General features: G+C 43.8%; 1 protein-coding gene across 1 annotated transcript in view; it reads left to right on the top strand.

Annotated features, from left to right (window-relative positions):
• The window catches only part of PANK4 (pantothenate kinase 4 (inactive)), a 34,483-nt gene extending 10,420 nt beyond the window's left edge, over positions 1–24,063 (top strand). The window contains exons 5-19 of the mRNA XM_014610422.3: positions 703–795; positions 2,773–2,926; positions 4,418–4,599; positions 6,199–6,280; positions 7,361–7,461; positions 12,000–12,155; positions 12,734–12,846; positions 13,883–13,970; positions 15,221–15,372; positions 17,925–17,980; positions 18,671–18,720; positions 19,819–19,926; positions 20,294–20,394; positions 21,150–21,218; positions 23,456–24,063. Of these exons, the coding sequence (XP_014465908.1) occupies positions 703–795; positions 2,773–2,926; positions 4,418–4,599; positions 6,199–6,280; positions 7,361–7,461; positions 12,000–12,155; positions 12,734–12,846; positions 13,883–13,970; positions 15,221–15,372; positions 17,925–17,980; positions 18,671–18,720; positions 19,819–19,926; positions 20,294–20,394; positions 21,150–21,218; positions 23,456–23,669 (1,719 nt within the window). The 3' untranslated portion in view covers positions 23,670–24,063. The remainder of the gene's footprint in view (positions 1–702; positions 796–2,772; positions 2,927–4,417; positions 4,600–6,198; positions 6,281–7,360; positions 7,462–11,999; positions 12,156–12,733; positions 12,847–13,882; positions 13,971–15,220; positions 15,373–17,924; positions 17,981–18,670; positions 18,721–19,818; positions 19,927–20,293; positions 20,395–21,149; positions 21,219–23,455) is intronic.
• The last annotated feature ends 296 nt before the right edge of the window (positions 24,064–24,359 follow it).

The raw sequence follows: 24,359 nt of genomic DNA, 5'->3' as shown, positions 1-24,359 counted from the left end.
GTTTTAGGTTATAATAGTGATAAATGATCACAGACAAAGTGGACCACCTGGTAAAATTGTGGTTAGAGCAGTCTCTTAATTAAACCAGGTTGACCACCCGTTTGCACATTCATAGTGGTTAAGAAGTGCTGCTCCATTATAGGAATTATTCTTGTCAATTCTTTCCACTGGTCTGTAGAGAAGGAGCTCAGCAGTAAATGTTATGGGTTTAAACTGAAAAATTGACAGACAAACCCTGGCAATCAATTGCCAGAACGGGGTGAGAGGGGAAAAAAATAAGTTACAAGAGCAGTGAGAGATTTCAATGTAATGTGTAATAGGAAAATGTAACAGAGAATGTACTTTGGTTTGTGGGAATTGCATATTATTTATTATTGTATTGTGGTAGCACCCAGAGAGTCTGATCAGGATTGCTCTGTGCTCTGTACAAATCTGTGTGAAGACGCTGTTCTTGTGTGCTGTACTACTCAATAAATTCTAAACTTACCAGAATCTGGCTATTGAAATGCATCCGCTTCTGCACTGGTGAGAGGCAGCCAAGTGGACAATTGGTTCATGGGCACAGAGTAAATTTTGGCTAGGGTTCTTAAACCGCTTCATTGTTTGCTGCATATGTAGTGTAATTTATGTATAATTTGGTGTATACTCATTTTGCAAATATATCCACAACTGTTTGCTAAAACGATTGTGTTTGACCGGTAGGTGGAAATGGAGGACAAGTTTGAATGGATTGGAGGGAGCTCAATCGGAGGGGGCACTTTCTGGGGTCTTGGAGCTTTACTCACAAAAACCAAGGTATTGCGGATTACTTTTTAAGAATAGAGAGAAGTGGAGGGTGCTAATGAAACAGTTTCTCACAGGTCACACTCAATAGCCGTTGTAGAAGAGCAGGCCTTGGCTTCAGAAAATGAAATGTCACTTCAAAGTCCAGTAGATTCAGGTTTTATCTTATGCACAGCATTTATTTCCAAGTCTATTTTTTTTTTAAGAACCACTGCTCCTACATGGACATCATAGTATAGAAATAACTATTTTTTTTAATATTGCTAATCTTAAATATTCCATTCTCACCTGCCTTGTCTGCCTTATCTGTTAAGGTGCTCACCTGGACCCTTGAGTCGAGATGGCACTTCTTGCAATGCAAATGCATAAGTGCCAGCTGTAAACATCATTAGAAATGGGACAAGAAAATAGGATGCCTGTCCTGTGACAAAGGCCAAAAGCATGTGGGGCGGGGTTTGTAGACACTGGATTGTGAAGAGGGAAGCTGGCAACTTCCCTGTCTTACTCCAAAGGGTTGTTTTTCTGGTCGGGTATGACTCCATACAGTCCGATCCAGGCTATCTGTTGATTTATTTGTGTATCTTGTGTTCAAGAATCACTGGTCTGGTCTTCAAATCTTAAGTCTAGACTTAAGTTTAACGTGCTCACTCTGCAGAGAAGAAAGAGCTTAAATATTGCAGTAATCTGCAGTTGGGGAGATTTCTCATTTCTCTCCCCAGCTCTTGAGGGGATTCAAGACATTTAAGATTACCAGAGGATAATCTGCTGTATCACAATCTGATCTGGTGCCATTCTGCTTATCTCATATAATTAAATCCTGTTGTTTTTCTGTCTCCAAACATCCATGTGGCTTAAATAAGTATCTTTAAATGTCAGCAGTGTCACAGAAGATATGGTTACATATCATGAACCCATCCAGAAAATGTCAAAAGGGAAGAGCTTATATTGGCAATATTGTCCCTTTAAAAGACTGGTGCTGTGTCAACAGGTCCTTTCATTTATATTGGATTTCAAAGTGTGTGTGGGGCGGGGGAATTTTAATAGAGTTCACAGCTAAAGTGAATAGCCCGGACAAGGCCTTGTCCACTGCAAGGATATTTTTTTTAGTGATGCTACTTCTGATAAGGCAATCTTTACAGATACTACTTTATTATTTTTAATTTTTCTCTGACCCAGAAAGACCTGATCTTGCTGATTTGTAGTATTAATCCATTTAGATTTCCATCCTAGATAGCTGATAACAGAGGCTACATTTGTGACAGGCTTCTGTTTGCATTGATGTCTTAAGGGTTGCTTAACTGTATCAGTCTTCAAGTTATAATGGATGGAAGAAGAAAGGAGAATGAATATGAAGTTTATCCAGCATTGTTCTTATGGGCCTGAGTGCGGTTTATTTAGGAACATGTTATCCTGCTAATCTGAGTGAGTTGAAGGGTGCTGAGCTAAGGTTTTTTTTGCTAATCTGATTTTTGAAACATAATAAAATCCAAAGTATCTAGTGACAGGCCAGATTCTATCTGCTTATGCTCATGCAGTCCTATTTGAAGGGAAGTTTTAAGCTTTTTCTATTGGGATTGCATGGGTGTGTCTGAGGTCAGGATGTGGCACATTATGGTTTAATTTAAGCCTGTGCTAGTCTTGGGCAGAAGTTGTCTGCAAGTGAAGTGAAAAGCAAACAAGCTTGGAGTATAGTTTAACCTATACTCTTGTCCTCACGTCCATTTTTCCAGGGAAAGTTCTTTTGAACATCAGGGGCCTGACTGGGAGAGGACTGCTTGTGAGCGACTGTTATAAAAGGTGGCAATGCTCTGCATTAAGAGTGCACTGGGTAGCTGGGCCCAGTAACCTGAGATAACCCCCACTGGCAGAAGTTGCTCTTTTTTAAAAATACTGTGTTCAGTAAAAGGTGCTGCCAAATGTCACCCTTTGGATTGGATTCCTGGCCATCCAAGAAACCTGGAGTTAATGGTATTTGCTTCTTTTCCTCAGAAATTTGATGAACTGCTACAGCTTGCGTCAAAGGGACAGCACACAAATGTAGACATGCTGGTGAAAGATGTGTATGGAGGGGCCTACCAGACGCTGGGTCTAAGTGGAAATCTAATAGCTAGCAGCTTTGGGAAATCTGCCACAGCAGATAAAGGTACCAACACAGACAAGGTTTGCCAGAGACTTGCTTCCTAGTTCGTAATACTTTCCTCATTGCCATGAGTGTTTGCTGATTGTACAAATTTCCTATTTGCTCTTCCAGATGCTGATAGGAAAGGGAATGTTGTTGCCATGAAACATTCAGTACCAATTTCCCCATCTCGTGCATAGGTGTAGGATGCTCATTATAAGTAATGCTGTTTCTATTGCCCCAGTTCTTCAGTTTTCCTTTCTAGCTGGTGGAGAGGAATGGAGGCAGCCATATCTTCATTGAAGATTTGAGGGTCCTCTCTCACTCCAGAAAGTGTGCTTGGTTAGCCGCCTATGCTACAGCAAACCCCTATACCACTTGTCCTTTTGCATAGCGTGCTCTAGGTCCTCAACTGATCATAATCAAGCCTGCTCTAGAGTTTTCCTGTCTGGGTTGGGGAGCCGGTATAGCCACAGAATCCAGTCCCAAATTGGAACTGTTTTAGCCCTGCTCAAACAGGGCATTGTGGTGGTCATCTTTTCAAGTTTATGGCAGCAGGGATGCAGAGACTTGGGGAAGGAAGGAGAAAATATTTGTATTAACTTAAAAAACCCAGCAGTGATTTCTCCTCCCCACCTCCCCTTGGAGAGAGAGACCTGTGGCAGTCATTGGCTTTGGGAAGGCCCTAAATATTTAACTGTCCTAGGATGCGCTGCATACATGGTGAAACACCCACCGTGCTGAAACCTGCAAGTCCTGGAAGGGCTGACCTCAGCCTCAGGCCATCTAAAATAGTGGGCCTTTTGGGCCCATGGGCAGATGAGTGTTATGGGGCTCATCTGCAGGCTGGATTGGGTCCCGGGGGTCTGGCACCACTTCCACCTGGCTCTGTGGGCTGGAATCGGGTGCCAGATCTAGTGTGCAGGGCCTGGGGCTCCCCACATGTCCAAAGATTTGGCATTAGGAAAGTGGAGGTTGAGCACACGTTATCTAAGAAGTAATGAATTGACTTCTTGCAGTTTGCAGTGTATGTGCTTATCTTCCTATAGCATCCCTCAAAGGGGCACTTCGCCTAAGATTTGAGGCTTGCTACAGTATCCGCAGCCAAATTTCTTCTCTCCTCACTGTTGTCTGTAACATGCTAATGATGCTGTGTTCTGTATATAATCTATGAAGCACTTTGAAGTGAAGGAAGTTATCAGTGTGGCTCATTCATTCTTCGTTAGAAGTTGTGCTCATTCTGTTGAATAAAAAGAGCACCACAACACAGGGGCCCAAGTGCCATAAAATTACCTGTGTTAATCCCCCTTTGAAAGTGAATGGACAGTATGTAAAGAGGGCTGAATTTCCTTTTGTCTCCTAAATTGTAAAGCCAAGTTCATTGCTCTTTTAGTCAGTCTAATGAAGTCAGTGAAACTATTTCAGGAATAAGTTTTTCCTGTAGTCTGTCTATAAGAATACAGTGTCTGCTTAAGCGGTATTCAGCCATCTTTAATATGCTTTGCTCTCTTTTAGACTTTTCTAAAGAAGATATGGCAAAGAGCTTACTGCACATGATCAGCAATGACATTGGTCAGCTTGCCTGCCTCTATGCGAAGCTCCATAATCTAGACAAAATCTATTTTGGAGGATTCTTTATTCGGGGTCATCCAGTTACCATGCGCACAATCACCTACAGTATTAACTTCTTTTCCAAGGTACTGAAGATTAAACTGCCCCAGGAGCAGTCCAACACATTTGGGTATCTGCTGGGAAACTTTAATATGCTGTTAGTTTCAAGTGTAGCAAAAAGGAAACGTGATCAGATTAATGCATAAGGGGTGTTCTGTGATTAATGATCTAAGGCAACTTGCTAGAGCCATGCGGTTTTTGGAAATCAAGAGCTGTTTATAGAGAGAGATTGTGTAAAACAGTTGGAGTCTTCTTAAACTAGCTCAATTGCCCTGTAGCTGTTCAGTATTGATTTTTTTTTTTTTTTAATTAGTAGTAGTAGTATTTTTTTTTAATTAAATCCTTGCCTGTTGTAGAAATTATGCAGTTTCTTATGCTGATTTCACCCCTCTTAACTCCTTCCTCCTTTTTCAGGATGGGATTATTCCTCTGAGATAACTCAAGTAATATATCTTGTAAGAAATACCGACTGCCATTCTTTCAAGGAAGGCTGGTATCTGAAAGAACTTCAGAAACAAACAAAAAAAAACCTCCACAAACTTTTGATGGCTTCCCTTTGTGCAGAACCCTGGTTCTGAAGTTTTTTTGAGTGTGAAATGATGCTCCAAGCCAACATTTGTTATATGTTGTCAGCTTGACACAAGGCAGGGACTGGAGAGATTAGCATTCATCATTGTGGTGCTTTTATGAAGTTAATAGCACATGGATGCCTAGGCTTCAAAGCTCGACTCTCTTCTTAATGCTCCCAGGTGGGGTCTTATGAACCTAGTTTTCATTTATCTCGGGTTTTGTTCTATCCCACCCACACAATTCCTTGTTATAGAATAGGAGCAGGCTTTATCAAAGGGTACAGGTTTTTTGACTTAGACTGAGTTATGAAGTCATCCTTGATCCTCTCTCTCTAGCAAGTGGTCATGTTCTTCAGTTTAGAATGGAGCCATTTAGTCTCTTCACTTGCAAATCCCTTAAGATTTTCCTCTGTTACTGAGGAAATGGGAACTTTGCTGCTAATAAAGTATTCCCAATTCTCCCTGAATATTCTTGTTGTGCTGGGGATGGTGCTGACAAATGAGAGTGGGTGTGGGGAGGGAGTGAAGAAATCGGGGTGGGGGGAAGTGCATATAGGCTTCCTACATTTGCATGGAAAAGCCATCTTATTCTTGGATCTCGAAAGCCAGCAAAACAATAGTGAGCAAAACGGAGGAAAGAAAAGGAAATTAGGGTAATGGCTTTACAATGTCTGGGATGCACACTGCCAGATGCCCTTTTGTTTCAAGCCCTTTCGAGCAAAGGGAGCTGAATAACCCTGGGATGTTACGGTGTTTTTTGTACTGAGATGTTGGCTTCTCTACAGCTCCATGGCTGTTCAATCTTAGAACAAGAAACCACTGTACTCCTCCAGGTGTCTTCCTGAGCTGCCTTGTCAAGATGGTGGGTATCAGTAGCACATGCTAAAGGCACATATCAAACACCCGATGAATTATTAAAATGTTTTAGAATATAGCATGGATAAAATATCAAAAGCGTTCAAGCCGGTTTGTCTATAATGCTTAAGTGTGAATTAGTGACAAAGTGCATGCCAGCCATCAGGGGCCATCCAAATGCAATGTTTCATATTGTGGCAGGGAGAGGTTCAGGCATTGTTCCTGAGACATGAAGGCTACCTGGGAGCCATTGGGGCATTTTTAAAAGGAGCTGAACAAGACAGTAAGTACAGCATTGCTATGTTCTGTATCTGCTGTGTTTGAAACCTCAGTGTGACGTCCAAGCTTCTTGCAGGAGGCTGCATGTCAATCGTTGGCTAATTAAATACATTTGGCATTAACGGCATAATGTTTTTAAATGGTCACTTCTGTTCTTCTGGCAAGGACAAGTGCATTCCTCACACCATTTCCTTGCTCCCCTTTGCTCCCCTTTGAGAGGCCAGAAGCTTTGGCTTTTACTCCTGCATCTGTGCCAAGAGCTGTCTCCTCTCTAAAAGCAGAGGGAACAGCTAGGCTTAGGATACAGTTCTTCTCCAGTCAGGCCAGGCTGTGAATTCAGTGAAGATGTTACAGGTTGCCTTTGGAGCAGAGAAAGCCCTGTTTTGCCCTGCCCCCCTTCTGGTTATATCACTCTGGGAGTAGTGTACAGACGAGCCACTCACATTTGAAATTTTACACAAGTTAAACCTCATTAGACTTTTCCTACCCATTTAGAGATGGGGGTGGGGATAGAGACACTCTTAAGTTCACTATGTAGGTAAAGGTTCTGTAGAGTTGGGGACCAGAGCTAGGAATCCCTGGCCACAGCAAGTATGCTTCCTCTGTTGCCCTCTGCTGCACACCATGCCTTCAGTGCATCCATCATATGAGAACCTTTTCTTCCTAGAATTAGCTTTAAAGAAGTTTGCACAAGTAACTTGTACTAATGCATTCTTATCAGGAGAAGTGCTCTAAGTGTGCAAGTTGAGAAGGGTCAGAAAAGTTTAACCACTGATGCTCCCTTGTGAGCTGTATAAAGATGGGGATGCTCTCTAACTCCTAGTTTTAATACTAGGAATGAAGGTTAGGTTCTCTGGCCCCTCCCTCAAGTCAAGAAATAATTAGCCCCTTCCACTGCCCCCCAAACTAGTTAGTTGTTCTGTCATTAAAAACTGTAGTTTCTACAGCTGTTTCCCTTGCATTTCTCACCTGTTAAATAAGAAATAAAATACACTTACAAGGAGGCATGTTGCCATTAGAATCAGTCACAGTGTAAGTAGCCTTACTATTAGTTTATGGCCTTTTGTTACCTCTCTTCCTCCAGATCCCAACCAGTACAGCTGGGGAGAGAATTATGCTGGGAGTTCTGGCCTCATGAGCACTTCGCCCGATCTTTGCCCCATGCAGCGTACAAGGAGTGGCACGGTAAGTTGTTGCCTTCCTGAAAGCAAACAGTGGCTTGCCCAATTTACAGTTTAAAACCTGCATGTGACTTGAGAAACAGTACAACTAACAGCTTCCCACCTGCTTTCCCAGCCGCTTCCCAGCTCCAAGCCATGTACCAAAAGGACTTTAATACGTACTTTTAAAGTGCTGGGTGCTTTTCTTTATCTTATTTGAACCCAAAAGTTCAGGCAGATGCATTTTAAGGATGGTAGGAAAGAATAAGTGGATCAAATTAGGATGGTACTTAGGGAGCATGAGAGAGAAAGGCATGAGTAGCAGAGGGATGCAGGAGATAAGTGGCACAGGATTGTAGAACACATTATTCCAGAGTAGAGAATGAGAGCTTAAGCTGTTGACACACAAAATCTGGAGGAACTGAGCCCTTCTTCCGTGTACTTTGGTGTGATAACTTCTAGCCCAGGCCTGGAGGTCAACTTAGGGAGTTTTGATGTGCTGCTGCAAGTTGGATCAGCATGGACCCCTTTCCCCAAACCACCTGGCTCGCAACAGCTCGCCAAAACTCCCTAAGTGGTCTGGGGTTGCCTGATGAAGCAGGCTGGTGGGGTCTCCGTGGAGACCAGCCTGGGACCACCGTGGGCAGGGGGTGTGTGGCCAGGCAGATGCGATGGGCCTGAAGGGAACACAACCTACCTTTTGACTGCAGTCCATGTTCAAAGGTAGACCACAGACTGACTGCTCTAGGGGCACGTCTACACATTGCCATATGGCGTCATTGCTATGATGCCGTGCTTTGGTACTTCCTTTTGTTACTTCCATAAGGACTCAGAGCTCACTCAAGCACTGCACACCATGAGCAGAGGAAATTTTCCCACAATTCCACTTCTTCCTCTGGCTCTTGATATTTTTACACCCTTCCTTTTTCTATTGCCCTTTAGTTAGAGCCAATCGCAGAAGGACTGCATTGTAGACCTATGCCAAATTTTTTACACTGTGCCAGCTGAAACGCTTTGGGAAAATGACTTGAAGGGTTTTTGTGGCACTCAGTGTGTGTTTCTGTGTCTGTCTGCAGTATTTTACTGTTTAGCATGTTTGATGCTTTTCATGTCTGTCTTTTTTTTAAATTTTCCTTTTACTTCATCCTACACTGATTTATCGCCTTCCAGTTTTCAGTAAGTAGCATCCTATATTTGGCTAGTTTTCCATTTTTTAAAAAATGAATCTGCTCAACCTCTGTGTGAAGCTTCTTCAGAGTAGTTCATTGTGTGTTTGCAGAAAACCTGCAAAGCTGCTTTTGAATGCTTCCCCAGCTTGACCCATCACCAGTGCCCTGTGCAAAGATAATAAATGTTGTGATTGTGCCTAAATACAAATTCGGTTTCCTTCATCTGCTAGAGTTGCACAGAAAAATCCCATTACAAACAAAGATTACAGCTATAATCAAAGATATGATTGTCCCATGGGTAAGAAAGAGTATCATACAGAGCAGGCAGTGAAATGTGTTGTTAATTATTTACTGTATTTCATGGTGTATAAATCAAGGTTTGAAGCCCAATTTGGGGTCTTTAAAAATCAAACTCGACTAATACACCATGCCACATCAAAAAATCGGGCATGGGGCTGGGTTCGGCACCTGGCTGGCGCGTCCCTATCCCCTGCAAGCAGCACTGCCTGGGCTGTACCAGTGCCACTTGCAGGGGATGAGGCAGCGCCAGCCAACCCCAACTCTGCCCCATCCTGTGCGAGCAGTGCCTGGCTTGCAGGGGCTGAGGACGTGCCACCTAAGCCCAGTCCTGTCCCCTGTGAGCAGTGCTGGGCTCAGCATTCAGCAGTGCCACTTGCACCAGACAGGGCCAGGCTCAGCACTCAGGTGGCGTGGCCCCATCCCCTGCAAGTTGTACTGGTTGTGGCCTAGGCAGTGCCACTCACGGGATGGATCTGTGCCAGTCAAGTGCCGAGCCCAGCCCTATCCTCTGCAAGCAGTGCTGGGCTCAGTGCTGCTTGCAGAGGACAGGGTCGGGGCTGGGGTCAGCACTTGGCTGGGGACGCGCCGCTCACGGGAGATAGGGACAGGCTCAGCACTCAGCTGGTGCAGCTCCATCCCCTGTGAGCAGTGCCAGCAGCGCCGCTTGCAAGGGATGAGGATGCACCAGCTGAGCCTGGCCCCAACTTATATACTGTGCCTATGAAAATCCTTACTATTCAAATTGGAAAGCTGGAGGTCAACCTACACAGTGTATCGACCTATATACACTGTGAAATATGTTACACCAAATAACGATTAGGGGTGTGTGAAACGGGCACTATTCAATTTGGATTTGGCCCAAATTGGGGACAGTGATTCAGTTCGTTGATTCTGATCGCTGTCTCTGATTCCATTTGGCCGAATCCGAAGATTCGATTCGGAGAATCAGCCATAGATGCAGCTTTAAAAGTTTTTTTTCTACATACCTCGAGGTACCAGGCACAGCTTGTGATCGCTGCAATGCTGGGGCATATGGAGCATCCCACAGGAGTGCGGGGGTGCCCCTGCATGCTCAGCAGCAAACCCGGAAGCGGACCGGAAGTACATCCTGTGGGATGCTTCATCCTGGGTGTCATCGTCCCGTCCCCCCCGACCCAGGAGGCTCCAGTCACTGAGCCAGGGGGTTGCAGGGGGCCCCCCTCCACGCTCTCCCCGGCAGACCCAGGAATGCTTCCAGTCCACTTCTGGGTCTTCTGCCGAGCGTGCTAGGGAGCCCCCTGCGCTCCTGTGGGACGCTCCATCTGCCCCAGCATCGCAGCGATCACAAGCCACCTGCTACCTAGAGGTATATAGAAAAAACATTTAAAGCTGTGCCTATGTCTGAATCTCCAAATCAACTTGGAGGTTTCCAGTTGAATTCGGAGAGATTAAAGGGTCCTCTGATTCAATTCGGATTCAGAGATTCAGCCGCCGAATTGGGCCACATCTCCACCGAATCGAATCGGGGACCCAAGCTTCGCAGAGCCGGAATCATGATCCTATGCTCAGAGAGATTTTTATTTAAATGGCTTGTCATGTTGGATCCAGACTTAAAGATCAGTTAAAAGAAATTCTAGACCAGATGACGTACGTTGTGCGCTGTATTTTAGGTTTGAATTTCTCTATTGGTTGCATGAGGAGAAGTCTCATGACACCAACTAAAAAGAACAGTTTGCTCAGAAAGAGTGAAATATACGCTAACAGCCATTTCAGTGAGCAATAAACAGCTCGCATCATTATATGTATAAGATTTCTATTATATTCTGTGTGCGATCCTTAATTAAGAGACTGAACATCATAAGATACGGGGTTTTGTAAGCCCGTAGTGTGATCATGTGAGAGGCATCAGTGTGAAGGAAATCAGTCTCTTTAAGAGAGCTGCCTCACTGATGCAGGTTTGGAGGTGAGCAGACACTCAACCCATGTCAAATATAACAGCTCCCGATCTCAGATAAGTAGCTTCACAGCTTGGCATTTTTTTATTTCCAAAAATTACCCAACAACAGCAGCTGAGTATCAAGCCCATAATTCCTGTTTCTGACAACGCATTTACACATCAGTTATTTTCATACACAGTTGATCTGCTAAGTTGAGCATGAATATATGTTTGTGAACAAGGCCAACAGGTGTGCCATCCATTTTATACATGAACTTAGTAGTCTGTTGCTCAAAAACTGAGCCAAGCACTTACAAACATCAAAAGGAATGCAAAGCATAGCTGTCTTCTGTAATCATTGGAATAGCTAAAGCCAAAAGCAGTAAATGGAGTTAGTTCAGCTCCTTGAACTGTTTCATGTATTTCAGTGTCCTCTGGTTTTGCCAGGGAAATGCATAAATACACTCTTGAGTTTACTAGACCTCTTGGTCTAATTTGCTATTTGGGGCCAGCATGTGGTGTGCTCTTCCTGTCTTTCCAGGTCGTCATCCCTAACAGGTTATCTGTTTATTACATTTTAAGGAAAAGTCTAGGTATTCACACAGACTTGCAAATAACACTGAGATGTCATCCAAATCTTGGAATGCCATCTTCTGATTGATGACTGCTTTACTTTTTTTGGAAGCGAGTACAGTGGGATTTCAACTTGGAATTATGTGCCTACTGGTGGTGCCTGTTCTTAAAAATTTACCCTTGAACATTGCTTTACATAAGCGTAACGTTTCTAGGGAAGGGCAGCATATAACCAGAAGAGCTAAAATGAAATGGAAGTTTTTCTAAACAAAGCTTGGGCACTTGGAATTCTTCTTGGGAAAATTCCCTCCTGTTATTCCTGCTCTTGATACTGGGAGCAAGTATCAGGAGATTTGGAGAGTCAAAGAACAAGTTTAGTGATGTATTACTAGAATGGTTTTGATTTTGCTAACCCCTCAAGGTGCCAAAGCTTTGTCTTGACAGTTGTAGCCTTTTGTTCTTTATCAGTACTGTGGAGTGTTACTTTCGTGGGCAATTCCTGTTATAGGTCAGTTCATCTAGATTGGCCTGTTTGCACTGGTTTAATTCAGAAATCTGATCTCTCTCTCTCTCTCTCTCGCTCTCTCTTATTCCATCACCTCTTAGTTTGATATGTTCGAAATGGATCGGTTGGAGCGACCACTTGTTAACCTGCCGTTGTTACAGGACCCATCCACATACATCCCTGACACAGTTGACCTCACAGATGACGCCATGGCCAGAAAATACTGGCTCACTTGCTTTGAGGAAGCTTTGGATGGGGTAAGAGTCCCAATGCAGTTTTGTGTCTAAGCAGATGTGAATTAGAGAAGGATGAATTGGCTTGGTAGGAAGCAAAATCACAAAAGTTCTCTTAATTGATCTTGTTTCACTTGGTCATTGAGTGCTAGTACATGTGAAGTAGGGTATCCACAGTGATCAACTTAATCTATATCAGAAATGTAATTACTATAAAAATAATTAACTAAATATTGTGTTAACCAGACAGCAGATGATCTGAATATACTGCAGCAAACTAGAATATTTTATTTGAACCTTTTTAAGCTTTTGCAATTATCTAGAATACATTTCTCTCAATAAGTTAGGCAGTAGTTTTTTAATTTTTTATTTAACTTGTGGTCGTGTTTCCGTCTAACTAAAATTAGATTCTTGGAGGGGCGGGGGGAGCAAGAACCTAAATTATTTTGTGACATGATGTGGCAGTGACTGAGCACTACAGCAGAGAGATCAAGTATTTCCCAGCCTGAGCTTTCAGTCACTTAGTCTTTCTTGAATTACCCTGAAAATGAAGGTAGAAGGCGTTGCCAACTTCGGTCCAATCTCCATGTTTCCACTGCCAGGTAGCAAAACGTGCTGCAGCCAGTCAGCCAGACTCCATTGATGCAGTCGAGCGAGCAGAGAAGTTTCAACAGAAGTACTGGAATAAGCTCCAGACTCTGAGACAGCAGCCTTTGTAAGTGTCCCCCACCAGGTAGTCTCCAGGTAGTACAGTTAACTGGGATGTGATTGATTAAATGTGCTTTAATGTGCAGGTTTTGGAGCAGTCAGCCTGCTACTTTGTAACATGCACACCACATTTACAAAAGTGTGCATCCAAAATGTAACATTAAAGATGATATGAGACGCTATTAGCAGACACCAAATAGCTTTCTCTAACTGTTCACACTTACAACCAGGAAGCACCATATTCTGCATAATAGGAAATCCAAGTCAAACGAGGATGGTCTCCAAGACCAAAGATAACGTTCTCTTATTTGTCTGTCGGTTAACCTAACCAAAGGCACGTGTTTCTGAACGTTGTAGTCCAAACGTTGAGCAGCTGATGCTCGGGAGTTTTGAGTAATGCAAGTAATGCAAATACTAATTACTTTTTTAGTTCAGTGCTGGCCCCCATTTCTTGCTGTATTGCAGATGGGTGGTCTGACTTTTCACATATCACTTCCTTAAAGTAAGGACCTCTAGATTCCAACCTCAGCTGATTGTCACCACGCTGCAGTGACTCCTGTACTTGTGCACTTTCTCCTTATATGCACAGTGAACATGTATCACCATGGATAAATTTCATGTTAATGAATTTTAGCTTACCAGCTCCTGTGCTGTGAGATCCTAGCTAACTGATTTGGTGTAACTACTTAGGGCTGCTAGAATTAAACTAAGAAAATTGGTTTTTACAACATGGGAAAAGTGAAGGAGTCAAAATAGTGCATTTCGTGTTAAAAGCGGTAAGAACAATATTATTTGTTCAGGTATTATTCAAGATTTCACCAACCTTTCCACTTAGAAATAAGAACCTGCCCCCTCTGTGTTGCAGTTTCCCTGCTGTGGGAGCCCAGATCCAATAGCCACTGGTCTGGTATATAAAGAGTTTAGTAACATGGCATCTGTGGGTTCACTTATAGGAATTGAATCCTGAAGATCAAGGGGAAGGGCAGGGAAATTCTTTTTTGTTCTGTGAGGTAGTTGACTTGTTCTCTCTCTTCTTCTTTCAGTGCATATGGCACCTTAACAGTTAGGAGTTTGTTGGATACGAGGGAACACTGTCTAAATGAATTCAATTTTCCAGATCCCTATTCAAAGGTAGGTCTTTCTTGCTTTATGGGATGGATAAACATGTAAGTTAAAGATTGTTTTGCAGCCATAGGAGCATATGCACCTGTAAATTAATTGTGGCTAACATACTCCAGGTCAAAACTAAATGTTCACTAAATGTGCGTTCCAAAACCCTCATCTTAGAGTTTGAGTACAAGGTGGGGTTGTGTGGCAGGGGATAACAGGCTTCAGCTGCCATTGTGGCCCTGATCTGGGTTTGGGGGCCAGAGCCACAACTGCTGCCTGTTTTCCCTCTTCCCCCCGCCTTTACCCTCTGACCCCCTGCAGCTTCTGCTTCCCCACTTGCCTCCCTCCCCACAGACTCAGCCCCCCTCTGCCCTGCTTGCCCCTTCCTCCTCCCCACCCCTGCTTATGCTTGCTCAGGCCTAATCCGAGCTGCTGCCGCTGCTACAGGGCTAAGCTAGTGCCAGAGCAAACACATGCTACATACTCTAGGCTGCAGTGAGGAGAGAGCCTGCTGGAGCCAGAGCAAGGGTAAGTGGCAGGGGGATGGGATGGGGGGGCAGGCACAGGGGGGACAAGTGGTTGTGGGCAGGGACATATTGTCAGGGGGTGACGGGCAGGGGTCAAGCTGCACTGCCTCTTTTGCCCGCAGCCTTTCTCCCCCCCACTGCTCCCCACCACCACTTCCTCTGCCATCCATCCCCCCACCTCCTACCCTCTACTGCCTACCCTCCAACTGTCTCCCCTGCTGCTTGTCCCTCTGTCACTGCTTTTCCCACTACAATGGTTATGGGGAACTAATGTAAAATGATTGTAGGGTCATCTTAAAATATAACAAATTTTTTAATTTTCATTGTATAGAATCCAATTATTGGGACGGGGGTGGTCTTAAATATAGGATCTTCTTATATTTGGGTAAATGCAGTATTCCCAGGTGGTTTGTTAGTGGTGTTCTTGATGGATTATTTAACGTTATCTTTTCCTGCTAACTAAAATCCACATGCCTGTCATTGTCCAGAAAAGTAACACTTATTGGGCTACTGAAAGTTTTTGCTTTTTCCGTAGCATGAATTAAGTTTTGTATCAGAATCCAAGGAGATTTTTTTTTCTTGTTCATACTAAGCAGGCTGAGAACAGTAACTCGTTGGTTCATTAGAGGCCGCGAACCTAGAGGAGAATGCTTGAAGGTGGGACTGAGACGATCAGTGCTGGGTAAGAACTTTTCATCTGTAAATCCAGCATCTTGCATCTTCTTTTTTTTTTTTTTTTTCCAGATAAAGCAGAAAGAAAATGGCATAGCGTTAAAATGTTTTCAAGGCGTAATAGAATCTTTGGATTCGTTAGACTGGAAGGAGAGGCAGCTTGCTCTGGTGAAAGGACTTCTTGCAGGGAATGTCTTTGACTGGGGAGCCAAAGCAGTCTCCGAGTAGGTGTTGAACATTTAAAAAAAAACATTTTAAGACACTTAATATCCTATTCTTTCCTTTTAATAAATTTTACTGCACCAGTCCATTTTTAATCAAATACTTTGTATTTCACCTTATTCATATCATACAAATCATATGTTGGTTGTTTATTCCCAAGATTTATTGCAGTGCAGCAAATTTCACTTTCCAACCCCTTAAAACTGGCAGACGTCACTGTGAATGTCTGAAGTAATGGAGAGATTCACAATTGACACTGGCCATTTTGCTTGTAGCAGACATCATTAGTGCTGCTTTGGGTATGTGTTCCACTTAACTTAGTATCCTGTATTATGTTCTTGCTGCTGTTCTGTGCTACCCACAGCTGTCTTGGTATTATGTGCTCCATATCCATTCAGTGGGATATAATTTAGAGAGGAGTGAACTTGTTTGGAGACAATGAGAATCTCAATCTAAACTTTTACTGTTATATGCAGGACTTTTCTCAAAGTATTTTTGCTTCCCCAGCACCAGTCTCCCAAGGTTTTGCTCTTGTGGGGCTGGTATTGAAGAGACCACCATCTAAACCCAGAAGAACTTGGTGAACAATGGAGCACGCGTGTTTTTTGAGACATTCGGTTATAGTTAACAATAACTCCTTTCTCTTTCTCCATCCCTGAAGAGATTCAACCCTAATCAGTTAATGTTTGGCTGAAATGTAATTGCTGAAGTTCAAACCTGCCTAACATATTTTACTTCTCCTCCCCACATTTTTAGAAAAGAAACCTATTCTTTAGTCTCTCCTGTTTAATAAGCCATTTTTATAAAGAGACATTCCAATTTGAAACCTGTTTTGAGTGTCTAACTGCTCTTAGTTTAAGGGGCCTGACTACATAGGTACAGTAGTTTTCTTTGAAATCCATAAGGTAACCTAGCAAGATTATTTTGCTGGGTGGCATTCTGGATGTGCATTGTATCAGGGGTGGGCAATTTATTTGGGGCTGGAAGGCCACTAAAGGAGTTTTGGTGAGCTGTCAGCAGCCCGTCCCCACTGCACCCCCAGGTCTGCAACAGCTCACCAAAACAAAATTCCCTCAGTGGCTCTGCCCTGAGCTTAGCTGGGTGGATGGGATTGGGTTGCAGACGCATGGGGAGTGGCATCTGGGAGTGGGTTGAGCAGGTGGGGCTGGGATTGGGATTGCAGGGCTGGGGCCCGGGGCAGAGCTACAATCCACTTCCTGCACGCCCTTACCTGTGGAACCAGCACCCATCTCGGGGATGTGCAGGCAGTGGATCAGGGCTCTGCCCCGAGCCCTGGCCCCACACTGTCACCACCCAGTGATCCTGCTCCCAGCTCTGGCCCCAGCTGCCCATCCTGCTCTTGGACGCCACTCCCTGCGCCATCCCATCCACCCAGCTGAGTGCACCCTGCCCATATGGATTTTGGGTTGGTCTCTATGGAATAACCTGACTGACCACTTCATCTGGCGCCCCTGGCAGTAGGTGTAGGGTGGATGGGCTCAGGTCTCCGGGCAAGAAGGCTGGGTCCAGTGGCAGTGACGGAGACTGACAGCAGCAGCCAGAATAAGCTGGGAAGTGAGTCCAACTAGCTGCTGTGCTGCCCCAGCCCTGCTTCTTGCCTGGAGATGGGTCCAGCAACAGGCACCGTGGCTTGGGCTGCTCCTTGCACCTGGCCTGGGGGGGTGGAGAAAGGGGGACAAGGGACCTGCCGCAGGCGGGATAAAATCCCTTGGTGGGCTGGATCTGGCCTGCAGGCTGTATCTTGCTCACCCTTGCATTACATGCTCCTATGTACCTGTCTCAGGAAATGCTATGTAAAAAGAGACAAGTAGTGGACAGACTGTCTGCTTCTTGAGTGGAGCCCTCTTGGAATCAGTTTCCTGGATCTGTGAAGCATCAGGCAGAGGCCTGCAGGGGTGTGGAAATAAAGACAGAGCTCTGCAACATCTTTTAAAATTAAACCAGGTTGTCTTATATTCTTGAAGCAGTCATGTCAGCCATACCACCAGTTGGTTGTTTGGAGTTCCTTCCATCAGTGTCCAGCTGCTATAATAGAACGCAATATATTTAAAACCCATTTATTTTTTAAAGGCTTTAATTTCATTATAAAATTTAGTAAATAATCACTCAGTACCAAAAACTAAATTGGTGCCTTGCACATCAGCATTTGTAATGAAGAACATTTTCTGAACTTTTCTGAACGTCCCAAAGCGTAACTACATCTACAGGAGAATGAAAAACAAGTCACGGTTGGGTTTTTTGGGGGTTCTGTTTTAGCTTAGGATACAGTGTTAATGCATCATTGCAGGCTTTTTTTTCTTCCCTTTTAGTCCATGATCTCTTTGTATAATGTCTTTGAGCTTTTCAGTTTTAAAACTAATACAAAGAAGCTATTGTTCAGACAGTGGGTCTCTGTACACACGTGCTGGAATTAATGTATAAAATCCCTGACTCGTATAGCATGTTTATTCAGCTGAAAAGCTATTTGGACAGTACATTTGTACAGGATAACCTTGCCTAACATTGTGTCATTCATCTTTCTCTTCTGCTTCAGTGTTCTGGAGTCTGAGACACAATTTGGATTTGAAGAAGCAAAGTCAAAATTGCAAGGTACAGGGAACATTCTGTGGCAACTTAAGGGAAGACTAGAGGGGGCAAGAAGTTGTCTAGGGGGAAGAATTGTGCTGCTCAGAAAAATCATTAAGATTGTTAATGTCTAGCAATCGCCCAAATACAGATAGCATTTCATTGAAATGCTGCCATATCTGTTTCAAAGGTATTAGCACCCATTTCTTCTTAGTACAATATGTGGGTAAGAATCTGTCCTCCACCTCCTCCCTCTGGCAAAACACTTAAATGTCTCCCCTGAATGCTAATTCTCTAGTCTACACTAGATGGTCCTACACTGTTCTCCCTGCTTAGCAACTCTAAACAGGAAGCTGGCATCATGATTAGCACAGGAGAGGCAATAGTGTGCCTCTGGGGATGATCTTGCATGGCTTATTCTGGTTTGATGGGTTTTTTTAGGTCTAGCTGAGAACTGGTGTAATGGCCCCCAGTGTTGTGGCTAGCAGGGCAATAGCCTGTTGAGCAGACAGAATTACTATTTAACTGCATAGTAAAATAGTATGCTGCATTCAAATTCTTTGAAATCTAAGCACATGCATGGAACCCTGTCCTGATGTTTCATGCGGCTTACACAATTACACAGGTTGTGAGCATACATACTCACTAGAACTATGTTGGAAAAAGTGACTATAAGAGAATGACTAACTCATTAGTCTTACATCTGTTCTACAGAGCGCCCGTGGTTAGAAGATTCCTACAATGAGTGGCTAGATCGACTAAAGGTATGACTAGTCCAAGGTGACTAGTGAATCATGTACTTAGGTGCATGTATTAGTTATAAAAATCACCCTAATTTGTTTTCAACTGCATCAGTGTAACCAGTGTCTTAATGGTGTATACTTTTATCTTCAAAAAGCTCTCTAATTAATTATCACATTTATATGGTGTTTATTAATTTGGAAGATATTTTATTGTGACCTTGCTTTTTAACATTTGAATCCTGATTGTGGCTTTGATTAGGAGGTAGAAAGCTGGATCATTCAGGGGTTCACAATGAACCTACTGTCCTCAGTGGGAATTGCAGTACCATAAGCTTGGGTTTTACATTTTTTAGCATTAAAACTGGAACTAATGTAAAGGGGCCATAGAAACAGGAAACAAGCTTTTCCTGTAATGACCTCATGAAGAATATCTTGCATTCAAAAACTTGTCTAAATCTGTCCCAACTATGCAGTTGGTCCAATAAAAGACATCACTAAAAAATCCTTGCCCTCTTGCCTTTTCTCTAAGTACCTAGTACCAGCCCAGAATAATATGGATGGTGGGACTGTATAGCCTCTGACCTAAGCAGGCATTGACATGTTTAACTGCCACGCTTGGTTTGGTTGGCAGACCTAGGATGAATTGCTCACGACTCTGAAGGAGCTGTCTCTAAGGGACTAGGGTCATTCAAGTCTGCTTTAAAGGCTATGCTAATAGGTTAGGCAAATCTTGCTGTACTTGTACATTCGGATAGGTTTTCTGTTTTCAGCATTGCCAGTATAGTCTTTTTCACAAGCTGCACTGCTACCAAGGGCTTGCCAATATTACAGGGCTGCTGCTCCCGTCAGTATACAGGAATAACTGTAATGATAGATTCCCAAGTAGGGATACAGCATATGGTAGCAGCAAGCTTTTTTTTTCTGGCAGAGTAGTTGCATCACCCCCCGATCAACAGAAGCCAGCCAGCAGGAGTCCTGCTGGTGATGATGCCACGAGCGTCATGGTTCAGGGAACCTAGGGTTTTTAACTGGAACCTCTGCAGATAGTTATCACAAATTAGTCACTGAGCACCTAAGAACTGGCACCTTAATCCTGAATGCACTGGTTTTCTCTTACAGGAGGGCCCCCCTCACAAATGTGCCTTAATTTTCGCAGATAACAGTGGAATAGACATCATTTTAGGAGTCTTCCCTTTTGTCAGAGAGCTGCTCTCTAGCGGCACAGAGGTGAGTCTGCTCCCTAATGGAACTGCCTGGAGGGCTCGCTAGTGGCACTTACCACTGCTTCAGTATACCAAACCTGAGCTCTAAAAGGGGAGGGGGAGGTATTTTTGTGTGTGCAGTCTTTCTCCTCTGGGTGACTTGTGCAAAAAACCTGATCATGTTATTGCAAAACCATAAATTGGCAAGGCAGTCAGGGCAGGGGTCACTAAAACTATTTCAACCTTAAAGAGATTTGATTTTATGTAGGTTCTGTCTGTACCACCTCTCCCTTTTCTGATGCTGACTGTGGATTTCAGTTACACAGCTGAACAAAGTTGTAAACTGATTATCTGCTGATTCGACCAGTGAAACTCTCATCTCTCTGCTGCAGGTCATATTGGCTTGTAACTCTGGTCCTGCCCTAAATGATGTTACCTACAGTGAATCCCTAATCGTAACGGAGAAAATAGCAGCAATGGATTCAGTTATTCAGTAAGTACTCCTGCTCCCTTTTTCTTAAACTGTGTCAAGATAAGATGACTGCTAACATTAAAAGCACTTACCCATGATTTAGAATGGATTTGTTCTTACCTCTTGGGAAGAGGGCAAATAAATATTCAGTCACTTTTTAGTGCTGAATGTGTAGAATATACTCACAGGTTTCAAAGTGTTCGTGTCTCCCTCTTAAACGTTAATGAAAGAAAATCTCCAGAAACACACAGCCTGTACTCTACCCCATTTGGTTAATGCCTGAAAAGGAGAACTTGAAATCAATCAAAGGATGATACAGCAATCCAAAAAACTATTAATAGTTTAGTGCCCTTCCATGATAGTAGTCTGGTTCTGAAAGATGTCAGATGAAAAGCTTTCTTGGAATAACGAAGCAAGAGAAATGGCCATTCACCTTGCGTCTGAGAGGTCCTTGTTAGACTTGAACGATGCAACCTAGTTGTCCAAGGAAATGCTAGCAACTGTCCATTTTGCCTGCAATACTTGAATATACCTGGAGACAAGGACTGGAACACACTGGGTTCCAGCAAGTACCGTAATCGGGGGACAGAAGCATCTACAGTCCTTTTCCAGTCAGTATTCATGTATTCCTTACAAAGTGGAATTGTTTCATGAGGAAATATTGAGAGTGGTCCTACAGCTTTATGACCTCGGGTGCTGCTGCCTTGTTACCAGACTTCCAGCTTGCATGATTATATGTTTAGATGGCCATGTAAGAAAATTGCTTATTTGTTTAGGTCTGCATTGAAGGAAGAGAGGCTGCTGTTGGTCCAGACAGGTTCAAGTTCTCCATGTTTAGATCTAAGGTAAGTTTAGAAATTGGTGAAATATACAGTGAACTTGTTCTGCCCTTTGCTTTTGAAAAACCGGCATGGGTGTAATGTAATGGGACACATTCTGCATTTCTTTCGCTCTGAAGTTCTGTCCTCAGTCCCCTTTTCCTTCATCTCTTTCTCTACAAAGCCTTTCCTCAACATCATTTTGATCCTTGCTCAGATCTGTTGAAAAGATGGGGTAATAGCTGATCAGTCCCTACAGGCTGTCAGACATTTTCCTGTCAGTCATTTTCATTTTAATAGTCTCCATTTTCTAATAGAAGTGTAATATCAGTCTTGCAGGTGGTTTAAATTACTGAAAGCTTTGGCTTAGAATCCTAAACTGCTCTGAAATGTCCATTTAAAAATACAGCTATTACAGGAATTAAATATTTAGCATGGAATTAACTGCAGTGCAGCTGTAGCAGGCAGAGGTGCACTGATATGCCAGTCCGTATGATATCGGCATCAATAAAAGGAAAAGCAACATTATCAGCAATTGGCTTTTTTTTGGCTGATGTGGCCAATAATGTCACTGATAAACGTTGTGCACATGCACGTGGCCAGCCTGGCAGCTTTGAGAGCAGCATCTGGCTGATAAGTCTGCTGGGGGGACAGGGGCATGGGGTGGGGAGTGTCTGATTGACCCCCCCCATGGTGAGGGAGGGAGTGGGGCAGGCACTGCCCAGGTAGAGCTGGGCGTGGGACGGAGCCAGGGGCTTGTCTGGGAAGGGGTGTCTCATTGCTGCGCACAGCCCCGGGGGGAGGCATGGTAGGCATGTGCCCCCCAGATCTGTGCGCAGGGCAAGGGCAGCTTCGGCTGGGCAGCCCCAGCCCCACTCCCTCTCACCACGGGAGCCTCAGTCTGCCCCCCCAAAAACAGACTTACCAGCCGGACACAGCTCTCCAAGCTGCCCAGCTGCATATTGGCAATCAGATCAGTATCAGCAGATATGGTTTGTTAATAATTGGCATTAGCCCAAAAAATCTTTATTGGTGCACCCCTAGTAGGCCAAAAGTTTCTTGACTTTAAAGGAAGCTCTGTGTGGATCAGCCTTTTGTTTGTAAAGTAGCAGCTTTCTCAGAAGCTAGTAGAGCAGATCAAAACTCTTAATTTTTTTATCAAAAAGTTTCAAAACTGCTTTTCAGACTAGTTTCTTCTGCTTTTCAGACCAGTAGCAGTGGGACTGGGCAGGTCCTACTGCACAACTACTGCCATGTCCTGAAATAGCAGAAGTGAAAGCTTTCAAGATAGAACTTCTCCCCAAACAACCTGTTTTGTAAATGCCAGCCTGACTTTTGCGGGGAAGTGCTAGTAGTGGCCCAGCTAATGACATTCTCCTGAACCTCCTTTGTGCAACAGTGCTGTTTAATGACAGCTGGAGCTGCCGTGGCCCATGCTCTGCATTTCACAACAATGGTAGCCTCCTGTCTGCTGTAAGGTTCGCTTGAGCCTCCTTCCTCACCACTGAATAGCCAGAGAGAAGGGAAATGAACTCCCAAGAGTCAGACTTGTTGCTTATTGCATGTGCTCATTGCTTAGTACTATACATGTCTTAAAGCATAGCTCTGAACTTGGTGCAGAGAGGCAGGGTTTTTTCTACTAAGCTGAGGAGGAATCTGAGTACCTCCAGTGCGTGACTTCTTCCTGGGCAACATCCAGACCCCTCCACACGATCAAACGTCCCGCTGTTTGCAGAGCCAATGCACCGTTTGCTTTTCATTCCCTCCTGTTGTGGTCTTGGCACACCTCGGTCTCTGTGAAGCGGTTACTGGAAAATCTGTACTCACTCAGTCCTCTGCCATGTGTTTAGGTGACAGCTGGGGTTCTGAGCCTGACTTGAGAAAACAGGAGGTCAGCTAAATGAGGCCTGCGAGAGAGGCTACTTTGTCCTTTCGTAGTTCTTCATTATTGTTTCCCAGACTGGGCTAGAAGGAATTTTTAGCTTCCTTCACTTTCCTATATTGTTAGAATCCGTTGTTTAAAAGGAACAGTATACAATTGGGGAAGCAGGATGGCCTTCCAAAAAGAGTAACCAGATGGGTAGGCATTCACAACCACCCTTGATAGGAAGACTAGCACTAGGTCTGGCACTACTGTGCACATGGCTGTCCTATCTTGCAGGCCACACAGGCTTCTGGCATGTGAGGTGGGTCTCGGTACCTAACTTCCTAAAGAGTAGCAATTCATTAGCATTTCTAAGCAACGCATTTACATCTCGTTGCAGCCGCCTAGACAAAGGTTTGGCCGTGCTGGTCCGGGAGCGGAAGACGGACTTGGTTATAATTGAAGGGATGGGCCGTGCTATCCACACGAATTATTACGCGGCTCTGAAGTGCGAAAGCCTCAAACTTGCTGTCATCAAAAACTCCTGGCTGGCTGAGCGGCTGGGTGGGAAGATCTTCAGTGTCATTTTTAAGTATGAAGTGCCACATGAGTGATGGGCTCCAGCGGACTGAATCCACAGCAGCAGCAGCAGGAACGGACTTGCACTAGTTTTACTTTAATTGTAAAGAATGTATTTTTATTACAACAGGGAAAATGAGTTCACATGAAATTCCATATTTATATTGTGCTTTTGTGACTTAAAGCAACAATATGATTCATTATATAAAATATACACCCCAAATATATATGTATATCACTCATTGTTTATTTTGGTAAGTGTTTATTTTAATGCTGCAGTATTTGTGATGAAAAGACTTTATTTTTTGTTCTGTGAGACATTCATATAGAAATATATTTAAATGTCAATGAAATCTTTTTTATACATCTCTGCCTGCCATGCCAGCAGTGACTTGGCACATACCAAATAGAGTTTTTAAAGTGCTGAAAGCGTTTGACTTTGCATTTGAATATTTGAATTCCTGAAATGTTTCTTCGCCCACTTTTTGAGCTCTCCCCAGTCTGGTCAGGTGGAGCGAGTCGCCTTCTAACCCGGTGAATGCTGCTGAATGAATATAGGGACCAAAAATAACTGATCCGATATCCAGCGAGGGTGGCAGATGGGTAAATATCAGCATCACTAACTCGCTGTAGCAGTTGGGCAATTCCTACTTTTCCCACTTTTACAGCTGGATTTTCTCTTCTTCCCACAGTGATCAGGAAACCAGGCTCTTTGGCCATTGCTT

Source organism: Alligator mississippiensis, chromosome 13 (genome assembly GCF_030867095.1).
Source record: "Alligator mississippiensis isolate rAllMis1 chromosome 13, rAllMis1, whole genome shotgun sequence".
Taxonomy (NCBI): Eukaryota; Metazoa; Chordata; order Crocodylia; family Alligatoridae; genus Alligator; species Alligator mississippiensis.
The sequence above is the reverse complement of the archived record's forward strand: the minus strand, read 5'-3'. Positions and strand labels throughout refer to the sequence as shown.